Below are 18,578 nucleotides of genomic sequence, written 5' to 3'. Positions count from 1 at the left end.
TGCTTGAATTGCTCTAAAATATAAGGCAGAAAAGAAATTTACATGTTGGGTTGAGAAACATGAATACAAAAATCTGTTGACAGCTCACATCTTTGTGTGACTTTTTTGAAGCACCCTTTCTTACAAAGGAATGGAAATAATGGAATTTATAGAATTTCATGGTCACAGCTATTTATTTTTAAGGAGTGTCTTTCTGTTCAAGGCTGATCTCTGTATTTTTCATCTCTCTCCTTCAGAAACTTCATTTCAGTTATATCATTTCTATTATTGTCAACCTTTGTGATTTAACTAGGTCCTTGACCCGAGCTTGTAAACATACCTAAACATCTCTTGTTACATAATCCACCCCCCCTCCAAAACAAAACAAAAGAAAACCCGCACTTTTCTTCCTGTTGAATCCATTTATTCCTTTTCACTTCATTGCTGTCTAGAGTCCTTGCTCAGTACTCTTAATCAAATAGTGACTTTCGGTTCTAATAATTATGTGACATTTAAACAGTTGAATACTCCTATCTTGAAACTTCCTCTTTTCTTAGGGTACATGACCCTTTATATTTTTTGTTCTCTTAGGCCCATGGAAGTTCATTATCAGTTGTCTTTTATGTTTCTTTTTTTCTCCCTTATTGTTGAAAGGTTGCTTTTCCTCAGATTCCACCCCTAATATTTTTATTTTATGTACTCATTCTCGGTGATCTTATCTACATCACAGAAACCTTCCGTAGTTGAGTCTATGCCGATTATCCTTGAATCTACAGCACCTGTCAGGCTTCTCATTGAAGCTCTTTACCATTATTTCCAAATATTTTAAAGTCCCATAAAAATCTTAAACTTAGCATGTCCGAACCTGAGTGCTGTAGTGTCAGCCTAGCTCACAGCAACCTCAAACTCCTGGGCTCAGGCGATCCTCTTATCTCAGCCTCCTGAGTAGCTGAGACAATGGGTGTGCACCACCACATTTGGCTAATTTTACTATTTTTAGTAGAGATGGGGTCTCACTCTTGCTCGGGCTGGTCTTGAACTCCTGAGCTCAAGCGCTCCTCCTGCCTTGGCCCCCCAATAGTGCTAGGATTACAAGTGTGAGCCACCACACCTGGCCATTCATTTGAGTTTTGACATATGTAGACACTGGTGAAATCACAATCAAGATTCAGAGCATTTATTTTTATTGTACTGTATATCCATCAGTTAATTATTTTCTGTAGCCCCTTTCTTTGATTATATTCATTTAGTATCCACCTCCAGAGTTTATATTTCTAACAGTTTATTGGCTTTGTTCTAGTTTCTGGAGTTTTAAAAATATGATTTGACTCTCTTGCACATGTGTGCTATTGATCATAAGAGGAATACTGGAAAAATTTATTCAAAGTTCATGGATCAGGCCGGGCGCGGTGGCTCACGCCTGTAATCCTAGCACTCTGGGAGGCCGAGGTGGGCGGATCGTTTGAGCTCAGGAGTTCGAGACCAGCCTGAGCAAGAGCGAGACCCCATCTCTACTAAAAATAGAAAGAAATTATATGGACAGCTAAAAATATATATATAGAAAAAATTAGCTGGGCATAGTGGCGCATGCCTGTAGTCCCAGCTACTCGGGAGGCTGAGACAGGAGGATCCCTTGAGCTCAGGAGTTTGAGGTTGCTGTGAGCTAGGCTGACGCCACGGCACTCACTCTAGCCTGGGCAACAGAGTGAGACTCTGTCTCAAAAAAAAAAAAAAAAAAACAAAGTTCATGGATCAGAGGTGTCTGTGTGTGTCTGTGTCCTTTTGAGTTGTACGTTTGATGAAATGCTTGGAATCTTTTAGTTTTAAGAGAAATCTTTAGATAGTAGAGATAGTTTTTAACCAATAAATCAATATATTATTTTTAAACGTATAGCTATAGGCCGGGTGTGGTGGCTCATGCCTGTAATCCTAGCACTCTGGGAGGCCGAGGCAGGAGGATCGCTCGAGATCAGGAGTTCGAGACCAGCCTGAGCAAGAGCGAGACCCCATCTCTACTAAAAATAGAAAGAAATTATCTGGACAGCTAAAAACATACATAGAAAAAATTAGCTGGGCATGGTGGTGCATGCCTGTAGTCCCAGCTACTTGGGAGGCTGAGGCAGGAGGATCACTTGAGCTCAGGAGTTTGAGGTTGCTGTGAGCTAGGCTGACGCCACGGCACTCTAGCCCGGGCAACAGAGTGAGACTCTGTCTCCAATAAATAAATAAATAAATAAACAAACTTATAGCTATAAATTACATTCTAAGCAATTTAAGCTGACAAGTTATTAAGTTATAAGAGGTGGTATTTCAAGGTTTTTTAAAACGTAGTTATTTTATAAAATGACTGAAATGTTTTGATTGCAGGTTGGAATTTTAAAGTAAAATGTGGCCTCTGAAGTGATTTATTAATTTTAAACAAAAGCTACTTTATTTTCTAGGTGTTCACTGTACTCATGGTTTCAATCGCACTGGTTTCCTCATATGTGCCTTTTTGGTGGAGAAAATGGATTGGAGGTATTTGTATCTTATAATAAAAATTTTATTGATATTTTAGTTGTAGAATTTTATATTGCGAAGCTTTTGGTGACCTCATGGTGAATATAATTTGTAATGATTTTCATTTTAGATATAATAATCATTAGACTACTGTAACCTGGTGTTTTGTACTAAGTAGCACTTCGAGTGCTTGTGAGTCTCATAAACTATTTATTTACTTTCCAGATTTTTTTTCACATCTTATAGTATTATCAGAGATAGGTTCTTCCAATATTTTGTATTTGTATTCAGCTTTGGAAGTTACTGTTGTTGTTCTTTTCCTTTTTAGTACAGGTTGAGCATCCTTATCTGAAATGCTTGGGAGCAGAAGTGTTTGAGATTTCAGATTTTTTTCCCCCTGGATTTTGGAATATACTTACCGGTTTAGCATCCCTAATCTGAAAATCCAAAATCTGAAATGCTCTAGTCACTATTTCCTTTGTGTGTCATGTTCATGCTCAAAAAGTTTTGAATTTTGGAACATTTTGGATTTTACATTTTTGAGTAGTTTTTTTTTTTTAATTTCATTTATTATTATTATTATTATTATTATTCTTTTTTTTTTTGAGACAGAGTCTCACTCTATTGCCCAGGCTAGAGTGAGTGCCGTGGCGTCAGCCTAGCTCACAGCAACCTCAAACTCCTGAGCTCAAGGGATCCTCCTGTCTCAGCCTCCCTAGTAGCTGGGACTACAGGCATGCGCCACCATGCCCGGCTAATTTTTTCTATATATTTTTAGCTGTCCATATAATTTCTTTCTATTTTTAGTAGAGATGGGGTCTCGCTCTTGCTCAGGCTGGTCTCGAACTCCTGAGCTCAAACGATCCGCCCACCTCGGCCTCCCAGAGTGCTAGGATTACAGGCGTGAGCCACCGCGCCCGGCCTTCATTTATTATTTTCTTTCTATTCTCTCTGCCTTAAGGGTTTTATATTTTGGTTTAGGTATACTCAACCTGTAGTATCTTTTTTATAGCTGTTGAGTACTAGGAAAAGCTCACAATGCTATATGAAGGAAGTATTTTTGGGATAGAGCTACTCCACTTAAACCAGTCAGTATGTCTTTACTGAGCACCTGTTATTTGAGAAGTGTGTTTTTAGATCCTGAGAGATTAGACCCTTAGTTTCCTGACATTCCTAAGAGAATGAGATATTACTAACTGAATTTTCTCGTTGACTGATTGAAGGTCATTATTTGTTTATGTGTTTTATTTTATTTTTTATGCATACCATGGAATACTAGAAGGTCATCATTTATGTTTACAAAGGCTTTCACCAGTTGGTACTTTTTTGAATGTAATCAGCTGAAGTACACATTGGATTGTACATTCTCGAGTGTATATCTTCAGGGAGGTTCGCTATTGCCTGTACTTTCTAGCTCTGGTTATTCAGATGCTCAACACAGCAACCCCAGGCTGAGTCAGCTCAGCCTATACTTAGCTTTTCTCTGATGACCTGTACTCCTAAGTGCCTGAGTCTGTTGGAAGTTCTCGTAAAACCAACATGCTTTTACTTTTGTTCACATTGCGATTCACATTTCCCTGAATGCTGTTTTCCCTTACATTCAGAACTCAACCTTCAAGACTTTAAATTCTTCAGACACTACCGAGGTCTTTATTATACACTTATAGCAATTTACTTTTAGAGTTTAGGAATTTTCAGTGTACCTTATATTAAAACTGTTTCAGAATGAATTTGTGCCTTAATAGATTGAATGCCTTGAGGGTGAGGACTGTGACTTGTCCATTTTATAAACCTCTAGTATACTTTATATGGTGCCCTGAATAGAAGAAGTGAGTTTTGGTAAGTCTGCATAAATGTAGAATAGTGAGGACATTGCATGGTGTTTGTTTCCCATAGTATTGAAGCAGCAGTTGCTACTTTTGCCCAAGCCAGACCACCAGGAATCTATAAGGGTGATTATTTGAAGGAACTTTTTCGTCGCTATGGTGATATAGAGGAAGCACCACCCCCACCTCTATTACCAGATTGGTGTTTTGAGGATGATGAAGATGAAGATGAGGATGAGGATGGAAAAAAGGAATCAGAACCCGGGTCAAGTGCTTCCTTTGGCAAAAGGAGAAAAGAAAGGTTAAAACTGGTAATGTTTAAAAATATTTTAATAGTCTTTATCTTCTTCTTCTGCAAGCTTATTGAGATTTGTGAAAATGGAATGCTGGCCTTGTTTCTTTAGCTAGGTTTGTAAGGTTGTTTCATTCTGGCTATTTCTAAAGATTATTGATAGCTGTGAATCTGTCTTTTCAAAGAGAAAAATTGCAGTTGTGTAAATTTATCCTGTTTTTTGTATCTTATGTAAACCAAAGAACTTTTAGATTGAGAATTTAGTATTTCTTTACAAAATATTATGAGATTTCAACTAAATATCTAGTGAGAATTTTTACTAATGCTTTATAACATTGTCACATAGTTCAGATGTGACTACATATATATATATGACTTTATATATGAATTCTGCTCCTCCCTATTACCATGGGTGGTGTTTTCATATTTCCCATAAAATTAAACTGAGAAAATGCTCACTTTGTCTCTAGCTAACATTTATTAATCTTATCTAGAAATAAAAGACGTAACTAAGAATATTAGGAGCTCTCTCTTTGGAGGATAGGGCAACTTGAGAGGAAAAGTACTGTTCATACCTGTACATACATGAGTATATTGGTTTAGGCCAAAGGGGAAAGTTAGGGAAAGTGTGGAGGTAATTAAGAGTTAACAAAGTTAGTAATTAAGGTTCGTTATATATTATGGTTGAACAGTAAACACTACAGCTCATTTATTAGTAGACAATGGTTCACAGGCAAGAAGGAAAATGCCTTTTTTTGTTTATGTAAATCATAACTGTTATTTTGGTTTTTTAAAAAAGTCCCTTGTTTGAAAAACATTGTTTTAATTGTATTTACACATTTTAAACTTCAAGCATATAAGGCCACTGAAAAGTATAAATTGCTTCAAAGCATAGAAATAACTTTAAATGTAGTTTATTCTCTTAGTATAACTTATTGTTTCCTGAATTTAGATATCTGAAATTACTGAATCACGTACTTAGAAAAATAACAATTATACTCTTAGGAAAGTTGAATAAATAGCATAGCATAAAATATAGATGAGTACCCTCATGTCATTTTTATAAGGGAATTCAGCTGTGCTTTTTTTTTTTTTTTTTTTTGAGACAGAGTCTCACTCTTTTTGCCCTGGCTAGAGTGCCGTGACATCAGCCTAGCTCACAGCAACCTCAAACTCCTGGGCTCAAGTGATCCTCCTACCTCAGCCTCCCGAGTAGCTGGGACTACAGGCATATGCCACCATGCTCGGCTAATTTTTTCTGTATATATTTTTAGTTGTCCAGATAATTTCTTTCTATTTTTAGTAGAGACGGGGTCTTGCTCTTGCTCAGGCTGGTCTTGAACTCCTGACCTTGAGCGATCCACCCGCCTCAGCCTCCCAGAGTGCTAGGATTACAGGCGTGAGCCACTGCGCCCGGCCCATCTATGCTTTTTAAGAGTAACATTAATCATGAGCATATGCTTACATGTGTTTTGAATTATAATTCATCTTATAAAAGAGTTTAAAACAAAGTGTTATTAATTTGGAAAATGGGATAAAATTTTCAGTTTTTTTTTTTGCCAGTGGAAAGTGTCTTAAAAATGACATCTGTTTTATATTAATATTATTAAGTACCATTAAATTTCTATAGTTACAAATGAGCTCCAGCAACAGCATTAAGAGGAAAAATAGCCAAGATGGACATGTTTCTTTAGGGAAAGTAAATATGACATTTAAAAGAAAATTCCAAACTTAGTTTATTCTGTTTTGTTTTATCAGTTACTAAAAGGACTGTTTTAAAAATTCCCCATTTTCATGAAGCTAAGGATATCCTTTTGAAGCTAAAAAAAAAAAAAAAGAGAAAAAATTCCCACTCTGATTGTGGATTTACCTATTTCTCCTTGTAGTTCTGTTAGGTTTTGCCTTTTATATTTTGAGGTGGTATTATTTGATGCACACAAATGTGTATAAAAGATTGTTTTATCTTTACATTGTCTTTTACTGTTGTAAAATATCTGATATTAGTATGGTTGTACAAGATTTCTTTTGGATAGTGTTTACATGGAATATTTTTTATCCTTTTACACTCAGCCTTTATTTATCCTTTATTTAATGTGTATATCTTACAAGCATCATGTGGCTGTGTTTTATTTATCCAGTCAACAGGTTTTACTTTTATTAGATTATTTAGTCTGTATACATTTCAGGCACTGATAACATTGGATTTAATTTTACTATTTTTTAGTCCCACATGTGGTATGTTTCTTCCTATTGTCCTTTCTTACCTTCTTTGTGGTTGTTTTCATTACTCTATTACTCCACTCATTGCTTATTAGTTATACATTCCTTTACTATTCTTTTAGTAGTTACCCGAGATTTTAATATACATCTTTGACTTGTTAAAGGCTGTTAGTACTTTTACCACTTTTTAGATAATGTAAGAATCTTAGAACCTTTGATACCGTTTACCTCTTTCTGTCTTTTTTAGTATTGTGTATTTTAACTCTATGTACATTTTAAACCGTATAAGACATTTTTATACATTAATATTAGTTACACATACATATATACCCTTTCTGTGCTCTTCATTCTTTCACATATTTTTGTGGTTCTGTTTTGGATAGTTTTCCTTCTAACTGAAGAGCTCTTTTTAGTATTTCCTTTAATGTGGATCTGCTGTGACACATTGCCTTAGTATTTGTGTGAAAATATGTTTTTGACATAATTTTGAATAGAGTTTCTTCTGAGCATAGAAATCTGGATGCTTGGCAGTTATTTTTTCCCAGCAGTTTGAAGATACCATTCCACAGTACATTTCTGTTAACAAGTCAGCTGTGTTGTTGCTTTTTTGAAGGTACTTTCTTTGTTTTTGATTTTCAACATTTTCATCATGGTGTTTCTACATGTGGTTTTCTTATATTTATTCTGCATGGTGTTTGCAGGGATTCTTAAATCTGTGGCTAGATTTTTTTTTTTTTTATTAGTTTTACACAGTTTTTAGCCATTATCTTTTCAAATATTGTTTCAGATCCATTCTTTTCTTTCTTCTCCTTCTGGAACTCTACTTAACCCAGGACCAATAGATTTTTCTTTTTCTTCTTTTGAACAATCTCTTACATTTTTTTCTGTATTCCATCTTTTTATTTCTTCATTTTTTAGTTTGAATTTTTTCTTCTTACCTGTCTTTGAGTTTACTAATTTCATTGTTAACTTTGTCTAAGCTGCCTTTTTTTTTTCTTTGAGACAGAGCAAGACTCTGTCGTCACAGAGTGCAGTGGTGTCATCATAACTCACTGCAATCTGGAACTCCTAGACTCAAGCCATCCTCCTGCCTCAGCCTCCTCAGTAGCTGGGAGTACAGGCACATGCCACGACACCCAGCTCATTTTCTGTTTTTAGTAGAGATGGGCTCTTGCTCTTGCTCAGGCTGGTCTCCAACTCCTGAGCTCAAGCAATCCTCCTGCCTTGGCTTCCCAGAGTGCTAGGATTACAGGTGTGAGTTACCTTGCCTGGCCTAAGCTGCTTTTAAACTTATACATCGAGTACTTAATTTTAGTTATTTTACTTTCATTTCTGGAATTTCCATTTGATTTTTTTTAATGGTTTCAGTTCATTGAAGGAATTCTTCATTTTGTCATTTAAGTTTTTGAACATATTAATGCCAGTTTTTACAAAGCCTGTGTCAAATAAATAATATGTAGATCTCCTGTAGATCTTTTTTGATTTTTCTTAGACCCTTTTGAGTTCTAGTCAGTTGTAGTTTTTTAAAAATTTTTTTGAATATTTGAGTAGTTTTGATTGAATATTAGATATTACTTACGAAAAACTGGAAATAATTTGAGACTCTGATCATGTTATTTTCTTTCAGAGAGGATTTACTTTTGCTCCTACTTTTACCTTAGCAGCAGAACATTTTAACTGAGGATTGAATTGTTTAGAAGCTAGGCTTTAGTTTTGGGGGACTGGACTATTTTGGTTCACTCTTATTCCTGGATTGTAGCCTTTTGGGGATCCTAACTGAAAGATTGGAGACTTAAACAGGACTCCTTCTCCTTGGTGACCTGTAACTCCAGTTTTTGTTTCCCATTCGTATTATATTGCTAAAAGCTCTGTTCAACTTCTTAGCTTCTCAGCTACCATTTTTGAAACAGTGCCTCTAGAGGAAAATCCTAGAGGGGAAAAGCTGTACCAGATGTCTTGCTCACCTCTCTGGGCTTCCCTTCCCTCTGAATTTTTGGCCCTTCAAGTCCTTACTGCCTTTCTAATTCTCTGAGGTCTTCCACTGGGTACCAAAATTCCAGGATCCCAGAAAGAAAGCATTTGTTTAGCACAAACTGTATTTGTACAAATAATCTAGGTATGGTGAACCACCCTTATCAGTTGACTGAGAACACTCAAAGTCAGGTTGCCAGATGCCCTAGAGGGGTGAACCTTGCAAACAGTCTTGTTAACTCTTTTCTGCACACTGGTATAGACTATTTGTTTAAGTGGCTTGGTTGTGATCAAAAAGGGAGAGAAAGGGTAATTGATGCAGACATAGTTAGAAAAGGCTTTTTAGTATGGGATAAACTCAAGTATATTTATTAGTTGTGGTTAAGGAGCCAGTGAAGTCAATGAAGATGAAAGTAAAGGTTGGGAGTAAATGGTAGAGAAATCTCTGAGGAAATGAAAGTGACTGGAAGTCAAGTGCAGTTGGTGTAATAGGTCTTCAACAATAGGAGGGAAATATTCTCAGCACTGAGGATACAACCGAGATTGTGATTTTTGCTTGGTAAGTTTCAGCTGCCTGTGTGTGGGAGTTTGGAAGATTAAGGGTACGTTGGTTAAAGCTTAGGGATATTTAGTATGGTTGTGATGAAGGAGAAGAAGATAAGGGGTACTGATGATATCAGGGGAAAAAATTGAGGTAATCAGCCAAAGGTTCTAGGCTCATAGGAGTGAGGTCAGGATGGCAGAGGGGGGCTATTAAACTGTGAAAGGGAGGAATGAAGGGATTGTTAATCTTGGTGAGATTGAAAAGTGGGCATGGTGAGAGTAAAAGAGTTAAGCTGTCTAACGTAAGAATGAAAGAGTGGCATGTTGGTTTTAGAATGCTGTGGGCACTCAATGTGAGTTGAATTGGATCAAAAGATATTAATAGTATGGTAGTATGTCTGGAATGATGATGGTATGGTCATGGAGCAGGTTGTTCAAGTTGGGCAAAGATGAGGGTCATTTAAAATGATATTACTGAACCATGAAGCCTGGGTTGTTGGATGGGTCATGTTATCTCATTGGATGTTGATGTTACCAGTGTAATGATAGAAGTTAGAATGGTGAGAAAGACTAACTGCTTTTGGTGAATGTGGGGCAATATCCTTCAATACACAAAGGATAGAGGGTTTTATTAGTTTAGACTCTCTGGCTGTAAGTAGCAGAAACTAGCTCAAACTTACTTAAATATTAAGAGGACTTTATCATGAGTAAGTTGGTGAAACTCAAACACAGGAATATAGCCATATTTCAGGCCGATACTGGAGCTTGGACCTGGAATGTTACCTAGAACATTGTTTCTGCTATTGTTAGTTTCTCTTCTCTGCTTTCCTCCCTTTATTTGTATTAGTCTTCTCACTATCTCTGGTTCTTCTGATTCCTCATTTTCCCGGGACATTATATGCGTTTCAGAGCTTCTAAGCTAACCTCTTATAATTTTAGCTACATGCAGAAACTAACTGCCTGTCTCTGAATCCCAATTCCAAATTACCAAGCAACTGAATCTGATGGATTTGGATTGAGTTAGGGGTTCACTCATGCCCTCATCAACTTTGGCTCGACTGGGATGTTATCTTACACTGTCACATAACATGGCTGTTAGGCCCCATCTTTGTGGATGGGGAGGGCAGCTCTAAAAGAGAGTTGTTGTGCTATCAACCACAGTGGATGTCTGCTTTACCACAGCTATGTGGTATAGCTGAATGGAGTTAGTCTAAATGGAATAGGGGCTTTTGAAAGAGATTAGGAAAGCAGTGAGGATGTGGCATAGTTTACACCACTTCCATGGGACTTGGGCAATGGGAGAATAAGCAGCTTTAAGAGAGAAGTGGTCTCCCTGGGGAGAGCTAGCTTTTAGTTTAGACACAAGGTGTGAGGTATTCAAGAAAAAGGTTGAGGTTATAGGGGAAAGTTATTTATAAAAAAGGGATGTCAGGGTTTATGTTGGACTCTTTGGGAAGGTGATTATTGGTAAGATGAACCAAGGAAAAGGGACATTAAAGCAATGAGGACAAAACCATCAGAGAGGAAAGGTGACCACAGAGTTGAATTGTGAGTGATGTCAACAGTAGTTGACATGGTTGACAGGGATGAGAAGTGCAGATGTAATTAATTATCAAATTCACATTTGGGAAAGCTTTCATTTTCCTTTTATTTCTCTCTGAGGTTGAAGATAGTTAACAGAGACAATCCCAGAGTGATTAATTCTTTTGTAGCTCACATCTCTTCACATAGTGAGGTTATTTTAGCTTGAGACTTTATTTGTTAAATGGAGTCTTCTTCTCCTGACACTCATATTGATGTGACAATGATTTGAAGTAATGGACTCCTTGTAGTGAATTCTAATAGTTTTCTTTGGATTCACAACAGTGGTGCATGTCTTGTGCTTGGCCCCTCACTTTTCTAAGACTAAGACACCTTCTTTATTCATCTTTTGAGCATATGCCATTACTGAGTAGGAAGAGTATGACTTATAGGGATGTTGCTTGCTCCTTTCATATCTGAGATCTTTTTTTTGAATAAAACCATTAATGTATTTTCCCCATTATGAAAATGTGCTTATTACACATACATACTTGTATACGTTCTTTCTTTACACACACACAGACCCATAGGTCTCTCACATATGAATTGACCCCATCTTCTGAATTAATTTCCTAAATTAATTTCCTGAATTAATTTCCTTTTAAAGGATCACTCATTCCTTTTTGACCTGTTTGTAATAGCCATACAACTGTTAATATTAAGGCTGGTAGACTCTGCTTATGAAATATACTTGTTCCATTTTAAGCATACATTATCTTTTGACTTTTGATTTTTTTTATTCCCACAGAGATAATAATTTGTTGACAAGTGAAAATAAATGTCAGTGATTTTAAATCTCAATTATAGTCTGCTCGAAAATAGTTCCAGACCTAGACATTGCTGTTTATAAATTAGAATTAATGATCTTTCTTGGAGTTACCACATAATTTTGAGTAATAAAAATGAGTATTTTGTCAGAGGAAACTATTGTAATGACATTAAGCAGCAAATTATGTTAACCTTAAGTTACCGAATATTATTTGTGTGTAAAGTACATCATACATAATGTCTTTACTGGACTTATTTCTACCTTTCTTTTTACTTAATATTTATTGCAAAAGAAAATAGAGGAAGCTATAGAAAGTAAAGAAGTTGATGCATGGTAGGAAAGATTAAGGAAGAGGAAAAAGAAATGGATGACAGACATTTACTACCTGATTGGGGTTATCTTTGGGAGGCAACTATGCTCACCACTATACCACTAACGCCGACTGGGGTTATCTTTTATAACCAAACTCAATAGTTGTTAAATCTGTACTGATGCTCAATATTTCTTAGCTCTGTTAACTTAAAAATATTTAACCTGTTCAACTGCATAGAAATATTATTTAAATATTCCTTTGATAATACTGTAGGAAAGCACTTGGTTGAAAGTTGTTCAGATTTTCTATGTGTTAGTCCTTTTATTATTTAAAAAAAGAAATAATGTTTGTGCTTTTAGGACTAACTTATACTAATTTGGCCTTCGCATTTATTTTACCCATTTCAGAAATTATCATATATTTCTTAACTTTGCTTAGGAAATACATATTCATAAATGAAGGTAGATACTTTCTTCATTTAAAACTTAAAATCTCTAATGCTGTTAATTCCTTCAGAATAAAGATGCTGAATATTGTACTCTTTTAGTATTCTCTTTTTAATTAGCATATATAAGATATGATTTTATAAGAATATTGAAGTTATCCGAGTATTCTCAATGACTAAATATGTTATAAACCTCATCTACCTGGTTAAGCTTTCCTTTAAAAATACTCTTTCCTTTAGTTACTATACTTAATGATAGAAATGATTTTAAAACAGAAATTTCATTGGCCAGTAAAGAGAGATAATGGTATCATAGTAGAGGGATGATACTCTTTGATCCTTTGGCTCATGAAATCCCTAAATTATGGTCCTTTAAGGAAAACACAGTAGAAGATAGATTAGGTGACTATAAGAAGTGATTCTGGCCGGGCGTGTTGACTCACGCCTGTAATCCTAAGCACTCTGGGAGGGCGAGGTGGGCAGATCGCTCAAGGTCAGGAGTTTGAGACCAACCAGAGCAAGAGCGAGACCCCGTCTCTACTAAAAATAGAAAGAAATTATCTGGACAACTAAAAATATATACAGAAAAAATTAGCTGGGCATGGTGGCGCATGCCTGTAGTCCCAGCTACTCTGGAGACTGAAGCAGGAGGACTGCTTGAGCCCAGGAGTTTGAGGTTGCTGTGAGCGAGGCTGACGTCACAGCACTCTAGCCTGGGCAACAGAGTGAGACTGTCTCAGGAAAAAAAGAAAAAGAAAGAAGTGATTCCGAATCAGGAGCAAAGAGTAGGACCACTGTCTGCTGGAAGGATACAGTATTCTTCTAGATGTGACGGGATGTATGTGAAGTAAATATTAAGTGTTCTGTTTTGCCCTTCCCAAGTGGCTCCAGTTGCCAAGTCTTTGCCAGAGGTTGAAGTTGTAGTTTGTAGACCATATTTTTTATTCCCTAATTACATTGACAGCTAGAGATGTTTTACAGATTTTTCTTTTCTTTTCTTTTCTTTTTTATTATTACTCACGGTCCGTCTCTACAGATTTTTCTTGAGACTGATGCCAGCCCTTTTATGGATCTGAAAGTATTTGTATAGCATAACCCTAGACTATTTTTTTAGTTTTTAAAATTTCTAGAAGTTTTCCTCATTTGTTTGGTATATAAATTCTCCACCTGCTTCTCTTCTCTGTGATATTTAAAAAATATGCTTGCTACAAAATATGGTAAGATACTTTATGTAGTTCTGAGTTAAAAAATTTAGATTAAAAAATCAATGATGAGTAATACTTACTTTTATGTTGATCCCATGACTGTGGCTTAGCCACTTTGCCTACTGTTGTAACTCATTTTAGTTTACAAAGGCATGCATTTTGGGTGTTTATCTCCTTAGGATCCATACTCCACCCATAATGACACAACTCCTTCTCCCCTCCCCCCATTGGTCAGTAGTATAATATAGGCCTGTGTTCAGCTTCTTTCTTTTACTGCTTGAGTAAATACATAAAGTCTTTATGCTAAATAAATCTAATACAATCTATTTTTCATTGTTGTAAGGATAAAGGAGAGAAGTTTTATAAAATACCAGATACTCTGCTTGGCTCTCAGTAAATGGTAGATAAATTATTACTGTTGTGATTACTGAGAAGTGCCTTTAGAGTGTCTTTGACCTAGACACAGGGCCATGTATATTGAAAATATATGCTGGTTTAAGGAAAACAGTGTACAATCCCAGGGGTGTTTGTGAGCTGCTTGTAGCAGACCATTTTTGTTACATATATTGACTTCCTCAGGTTTATGAAAATAAACTAATTTATATCTTAGTCTCTTCTTTGTAAATTTGAATTCTAATGTAAAAATATTTTTCTTTTTCTTTTTTTTTTAAAGGGTGCTATTTTCTTGGAAGGTGTAACTGTTAAAGGTGTAACTCAAGTAACTACTCAACCAAAGTTAGGAGAGGTACAGCAGAAGTGTCATCAGTTCTGTGGCTGGGAAGGGTAATAAATATTTTAAAGTTTTAAATAAAACTTTTTCTTACTCTGCAACACTTAAAATTGGTTAAACACTGACATAGTTTTTTTGTTCCTTCAAGTTAGTATGTTTACAGAGAGTACTTAAAAAGATGTCAGATATTTTTTAAGACAATCAGTACAGTAAACAGTCAAATCAAAATTAGATGACTCACATGTCTTCCTAACGTAATAGAAAATTACTGTTGTCACTAGTATTTGTTTAATGTCTTTGACTCTATTGCAGCTGATTAATGTTTGGGCTGGTCTAATCAATTTTTTAAGGGAGAAGAGGTGAAACTTGAATGTGCCTCATTTTCCAGTTTTCTGTAATCAGAAGCCTGGGGAAATGAGCCTTAAAGATACTCTGCTCCCTACAGTGACTTGAAAATATTTATCAGAAATTTCATGGGAGAGGGTTCAGGAGAGAGTTCATTGCTGTTATCTGTTGTTCTCAGGTCTTGGTCTGTGGTCATTTCAACAGATCATTGGTATCTGTGGCAGAAAATTGTAATACAGCTTGGCACAAGGAAACAGTATTATTAATTGTTAAAAATTCATAATATAAATGCCTAATATAAAGAAATTTTATTACTAGTACCTAAATATCAGATAAATTAGCTAGAAATAATTTTAATTAAAAGATGAAAATAAGGAAGAAATTATATTGGTTTTAGTGTTGTATTAATCCCTTGCCATTGTACCTTAATCTTGACCCACGTTTCTCCTGTTTGTCACTTTTGGGCATCTTTTGAGCAGAAAATTCCAACCCTGCAGAATTATGTCAAGTTGGAAGTGTCATGATGGAGAAATATGGGGTCTAGAATAATGTAAGGTCATTAAGCCAAGATTTAAATCTCTTAAAGTAAACGACTTATAAACATACCTACTTTACTATTAAGATCATATATACTAGTATTTTAAAATTAGCGCAATAATTATGGTATATCAGTAGCAATTTAGAACTCTGTTAACTTGCATTCTAAAATGTCAAGAAAATGATAAAGTGTTATTAGCATTCTTGTGAAAGCTGATATTATTCGTGTTGACATTCATCTCACGATAGGGAGAACATTGTGGTAAATGTGTGATTCATTTGAGAGTGGTTTAAGGCATGTATTGCTTTTTATGGATACCAGCCATGATAGTAATAAAATGTTCTTCTTTAAGGTCTGGATTCCCTGGAGCACAGCCTGTTTCTATGGACAAACAAAATATTAAACTTTTAGAGCAGAAGCCATATAAAGTAAGCTGGAAAGCAGATGGTACTCGGTAAGTTTGAATTCTAAAAAAGATATACAAATAACCCTAATGCTTGAAGAATATTGCTTTGTTGTTAGGGAAAGTTTGCACTCTTGGGAGTGTGAATTTCTGATTTCAACAGCAAAATAAACATGTTTCAAAAAATAGTATAGTTTTTGTTTTGCTAGTATTCTAGGCTATGAAGTACAGTTCCCTCATTCTGCTGAATTTTTGATTTTAGAGTTCTGTTAGTTTTACATAAATCTATACTGAATGTTAAGTTTGAAAGCATTTTCTCTTAATGTGGTTTTTGATATGTCTGCTGCCCACTATCTTGTCTTTAATGGATATTGGGCATGTCTAAAGTTAATAGATAAGTTGTCAATTTATAATCTAAAAATGACCAACTGTCCCTGGTTCATTCTATATTTTATGCCTTTGGATAGTTTCCCTTTTTCTCTTAATCCTTGCTAATACTTTTTTAAGTTTTATGTATTTTTACGGTGGTTTTATTCTTTTTTTTTTTTTTTTTTTTTTTTTTGAGACAGTCTCACTCTGTTGCCCAGGCTAGAGTGAGTGTCGTGGCGTCAGCCTAGCTCACAGCAACCTCAAACTCCTGAGCTCAAGCGATCCTCCTATCTCAGCCTCCCGAGTAGCTGGGACTACAGGCATGCACCACCATGCCCGGCTAATTTTTTCTATATATATTTTTAGCTGTCCATATAATTTCTTTCTATTTTTAGTAGAGATGGGGTCTCGCTCTTGCTCAGGCTGGTCTCGAACTCCTGAGTTCAAACGATCCGCCCACCTCAGCCTCCCAGAGTGCTAGGATTACAGGCGTGAGCCACCACGCCCGGCCTACGGTGGTTTTATTCTTACAGCAAAGCTTTAACTTCAAATTTCATATTCCTAAGTTTTAAAATATTCATTAATATACATTTTATGCATCGTCAATAACATTTCACCTTTTCTTTCTTTGTTGTGATCCATATTTTTTGTTTTGATTATAGTTTTGCTACATGTATTTATTCATTCAGTAAGTGTTATAATAGTTGGAATAATTATTTTAACAGATATTAATATAGAAGTCCTGTTAACTTTTTCATAATAAAATGTTTTAGAATAATTATAAGTACATATATATGTATATATACATTAGTTTTTTAACTTATTTTGAAGATGACATAGTTTACATTTAATTTTATGAGAAGTTGTTGAATGCCAGAGTGGCAGTTATACCCTTTGTGTCTTGCTATCCTCATCTACATTTAAGTTACCTTGAAAGATTCATATGGAGACATGAAGTGGGGCAGATACAACTTGATGTTATCATTAGGTGCATATAATGATTAGATTTCAATATGATATACTTTCTAGATTATTTTATTAAATTTGATTTTTATTTGGGAATATGTAAAATATTTTCTTTCATTTTAATTGTTTTTCTTTTTTGGAAACAATATTTCCCTTTAGCATTTTCTAGCTCTTTTGGGTGTTTCATAGGTAAGACAGGTTCATTTAACAAAGTTCAGAAAATAGCATAAATAAAAAGAATAAAAATGAAGAGAAATATTATCACCTAGAGATAATCACTACCATAATTGTAGTATTGACCTTTTTCTTTGGATTATATAGCAGTTATTGTTCTTTTTTTTTTTTTTTGAGACAGAGTCTCACTCTGTTGCCCAGGCTAGAGTGAGTGCCGTGGTGTCAGCCTAGCTCACAGCAACCTCAAACTCCTGAGCTCAAGGGATCCTCCTGTTTCAGCCTTCTGAGTAGCTGGGACTACAGGCATGCACCACCATGCCCGGCTAATTTTTTTCTATATATATTTTTAGCTGTCCATATAATTTCTTTCTATTTTTAGTAGAGATGGGGTCTCGCTCTTGCTCAGGCTGGTCTTGAACTCCTGAGCTCAAACGATCCGCCCACCTCAGCCTCCCAGAGTGCTAGGATTACAGGAGTGAGCCACCACGCCCGGCCAGTTATTGTTTTTAATGTTAATGCTTCGTAGACTAATTCAAATTGTTAAATAACAAGTATGTTTTACATATATGTTCATTTGTTCATAGTATTTTGAATTTACTTAAAAAATGAACTAGGTTTAAAATTAGTTTTAATACATGACACAAAATTCAAACAGTACAGAAATAAAATGAAAACATTGCTCTCCTTGTATGCTTGTAGGCGTTATACAAAGGTGGATATAGTTATAGAAGCAGATCTAGATAATTTGGATCATTTACCTCTTCTGTACCCCCTCCCTGTGGCTATGTGTTTTTGAAGGATAAGTGAAAATTAGCATCACTGCTTATTTTCAGAGTGCTAAAATTATATTTATTTAATTTTTTGTATTAGACTAATTTCCAAATCTATTAAATTGGTAGTAAGGATTAGCAGATGTTAAGGATGTTGTTGAAACATATTATTAATATTAAAAAATACGTAACAATGTCTTAACAGGTGGGTTTATTACTCACCTCTTTGAGTAGAGAGAGAATGGAAAAGATGAGGATTAAGGTGCTTCCCTCTAGGCTTTACACTACGAAATGGCCTGGGGATTTGGGGTTGCGGCATAGATTTAACCCCTGATGATTTTTCGTATTTTAGATACTCTTTACTTTCTACATTGCCTTCTTCACAATATCATGATAAATCTGGAGCAAAATAATAAAGCCTACAAAATTTGTCACTTTTTTCTGCCATCTTGCTTTTATTTTCGCTCCTTTGCAGTTGTATACCCCTTTCTCTGTGTCTCAGTACTGTCAGACCTCTAGGTGATTGGCTAAAGTAGTTTGAGCTAATATGTTTTTGATTGATAATAGAAATATCTCATTTCTCTTAGAACACCACACTCCACCAAAAACAAAAGGAAAATTCTTGAGTATTTATTGAATA

The 18,578-nt window shown here is 35.4% G+C and overlaps 1 protein-coding gene across 3 annotated transcripts in view; it reads left to right on the top strand.

Moving 5' to 3' along the window:
* The window catches only part of RNGTT (RNA guanylyltransferase and 5'-phosphatase), a 279,755-nt gene that overhangs the window by 29,877 nt on the left and 231,300 nt on the right, over window positions 1-18,578 (top strand). For all 3 annotated transcript variants that reach the window (XM_069487273.1, XM_069487272.1, XM_069487271.1), the window contains 4 exons: window positions 2,421-2,496; window positions 4,375-4,615; window positions 14,317-14,426; window positions 15,609-15,710. In XM_069487273.1, coding sequence (XP_069343374.1) covers window positions 2,421-2,496; window positions 4,375-4,615; window positions 14,317-14,426; window positions 15,609-15,710 — 529 coding nt within the window. The remainder of the gene's footprint in view (window positions 1-2,420; window positions 2,497-4,374; window positions 4,616-14,316; window positions 14,427-15,608; window positions 15,711-18,578) is intronic.

The sequence above is a fragment of the Eulemur rufifrons genome, chromosome 15 (assembly GCF_041146395.1).
Source record: "Eulemur rufifrons isolate Redbay chromosome 15, OSU_ERuf_1, whole genome shotgun sequence".
NCBI lineage: Eukaryota > Metazoa > Chordata > Mammalia > Primates > Lemuridae > Eulemur > Eulemur rufifrons.
Note: the sequence above shows the minus strand (reverse complement) of the source record. Positions and strands in the feature narration are given on the sequence as shown.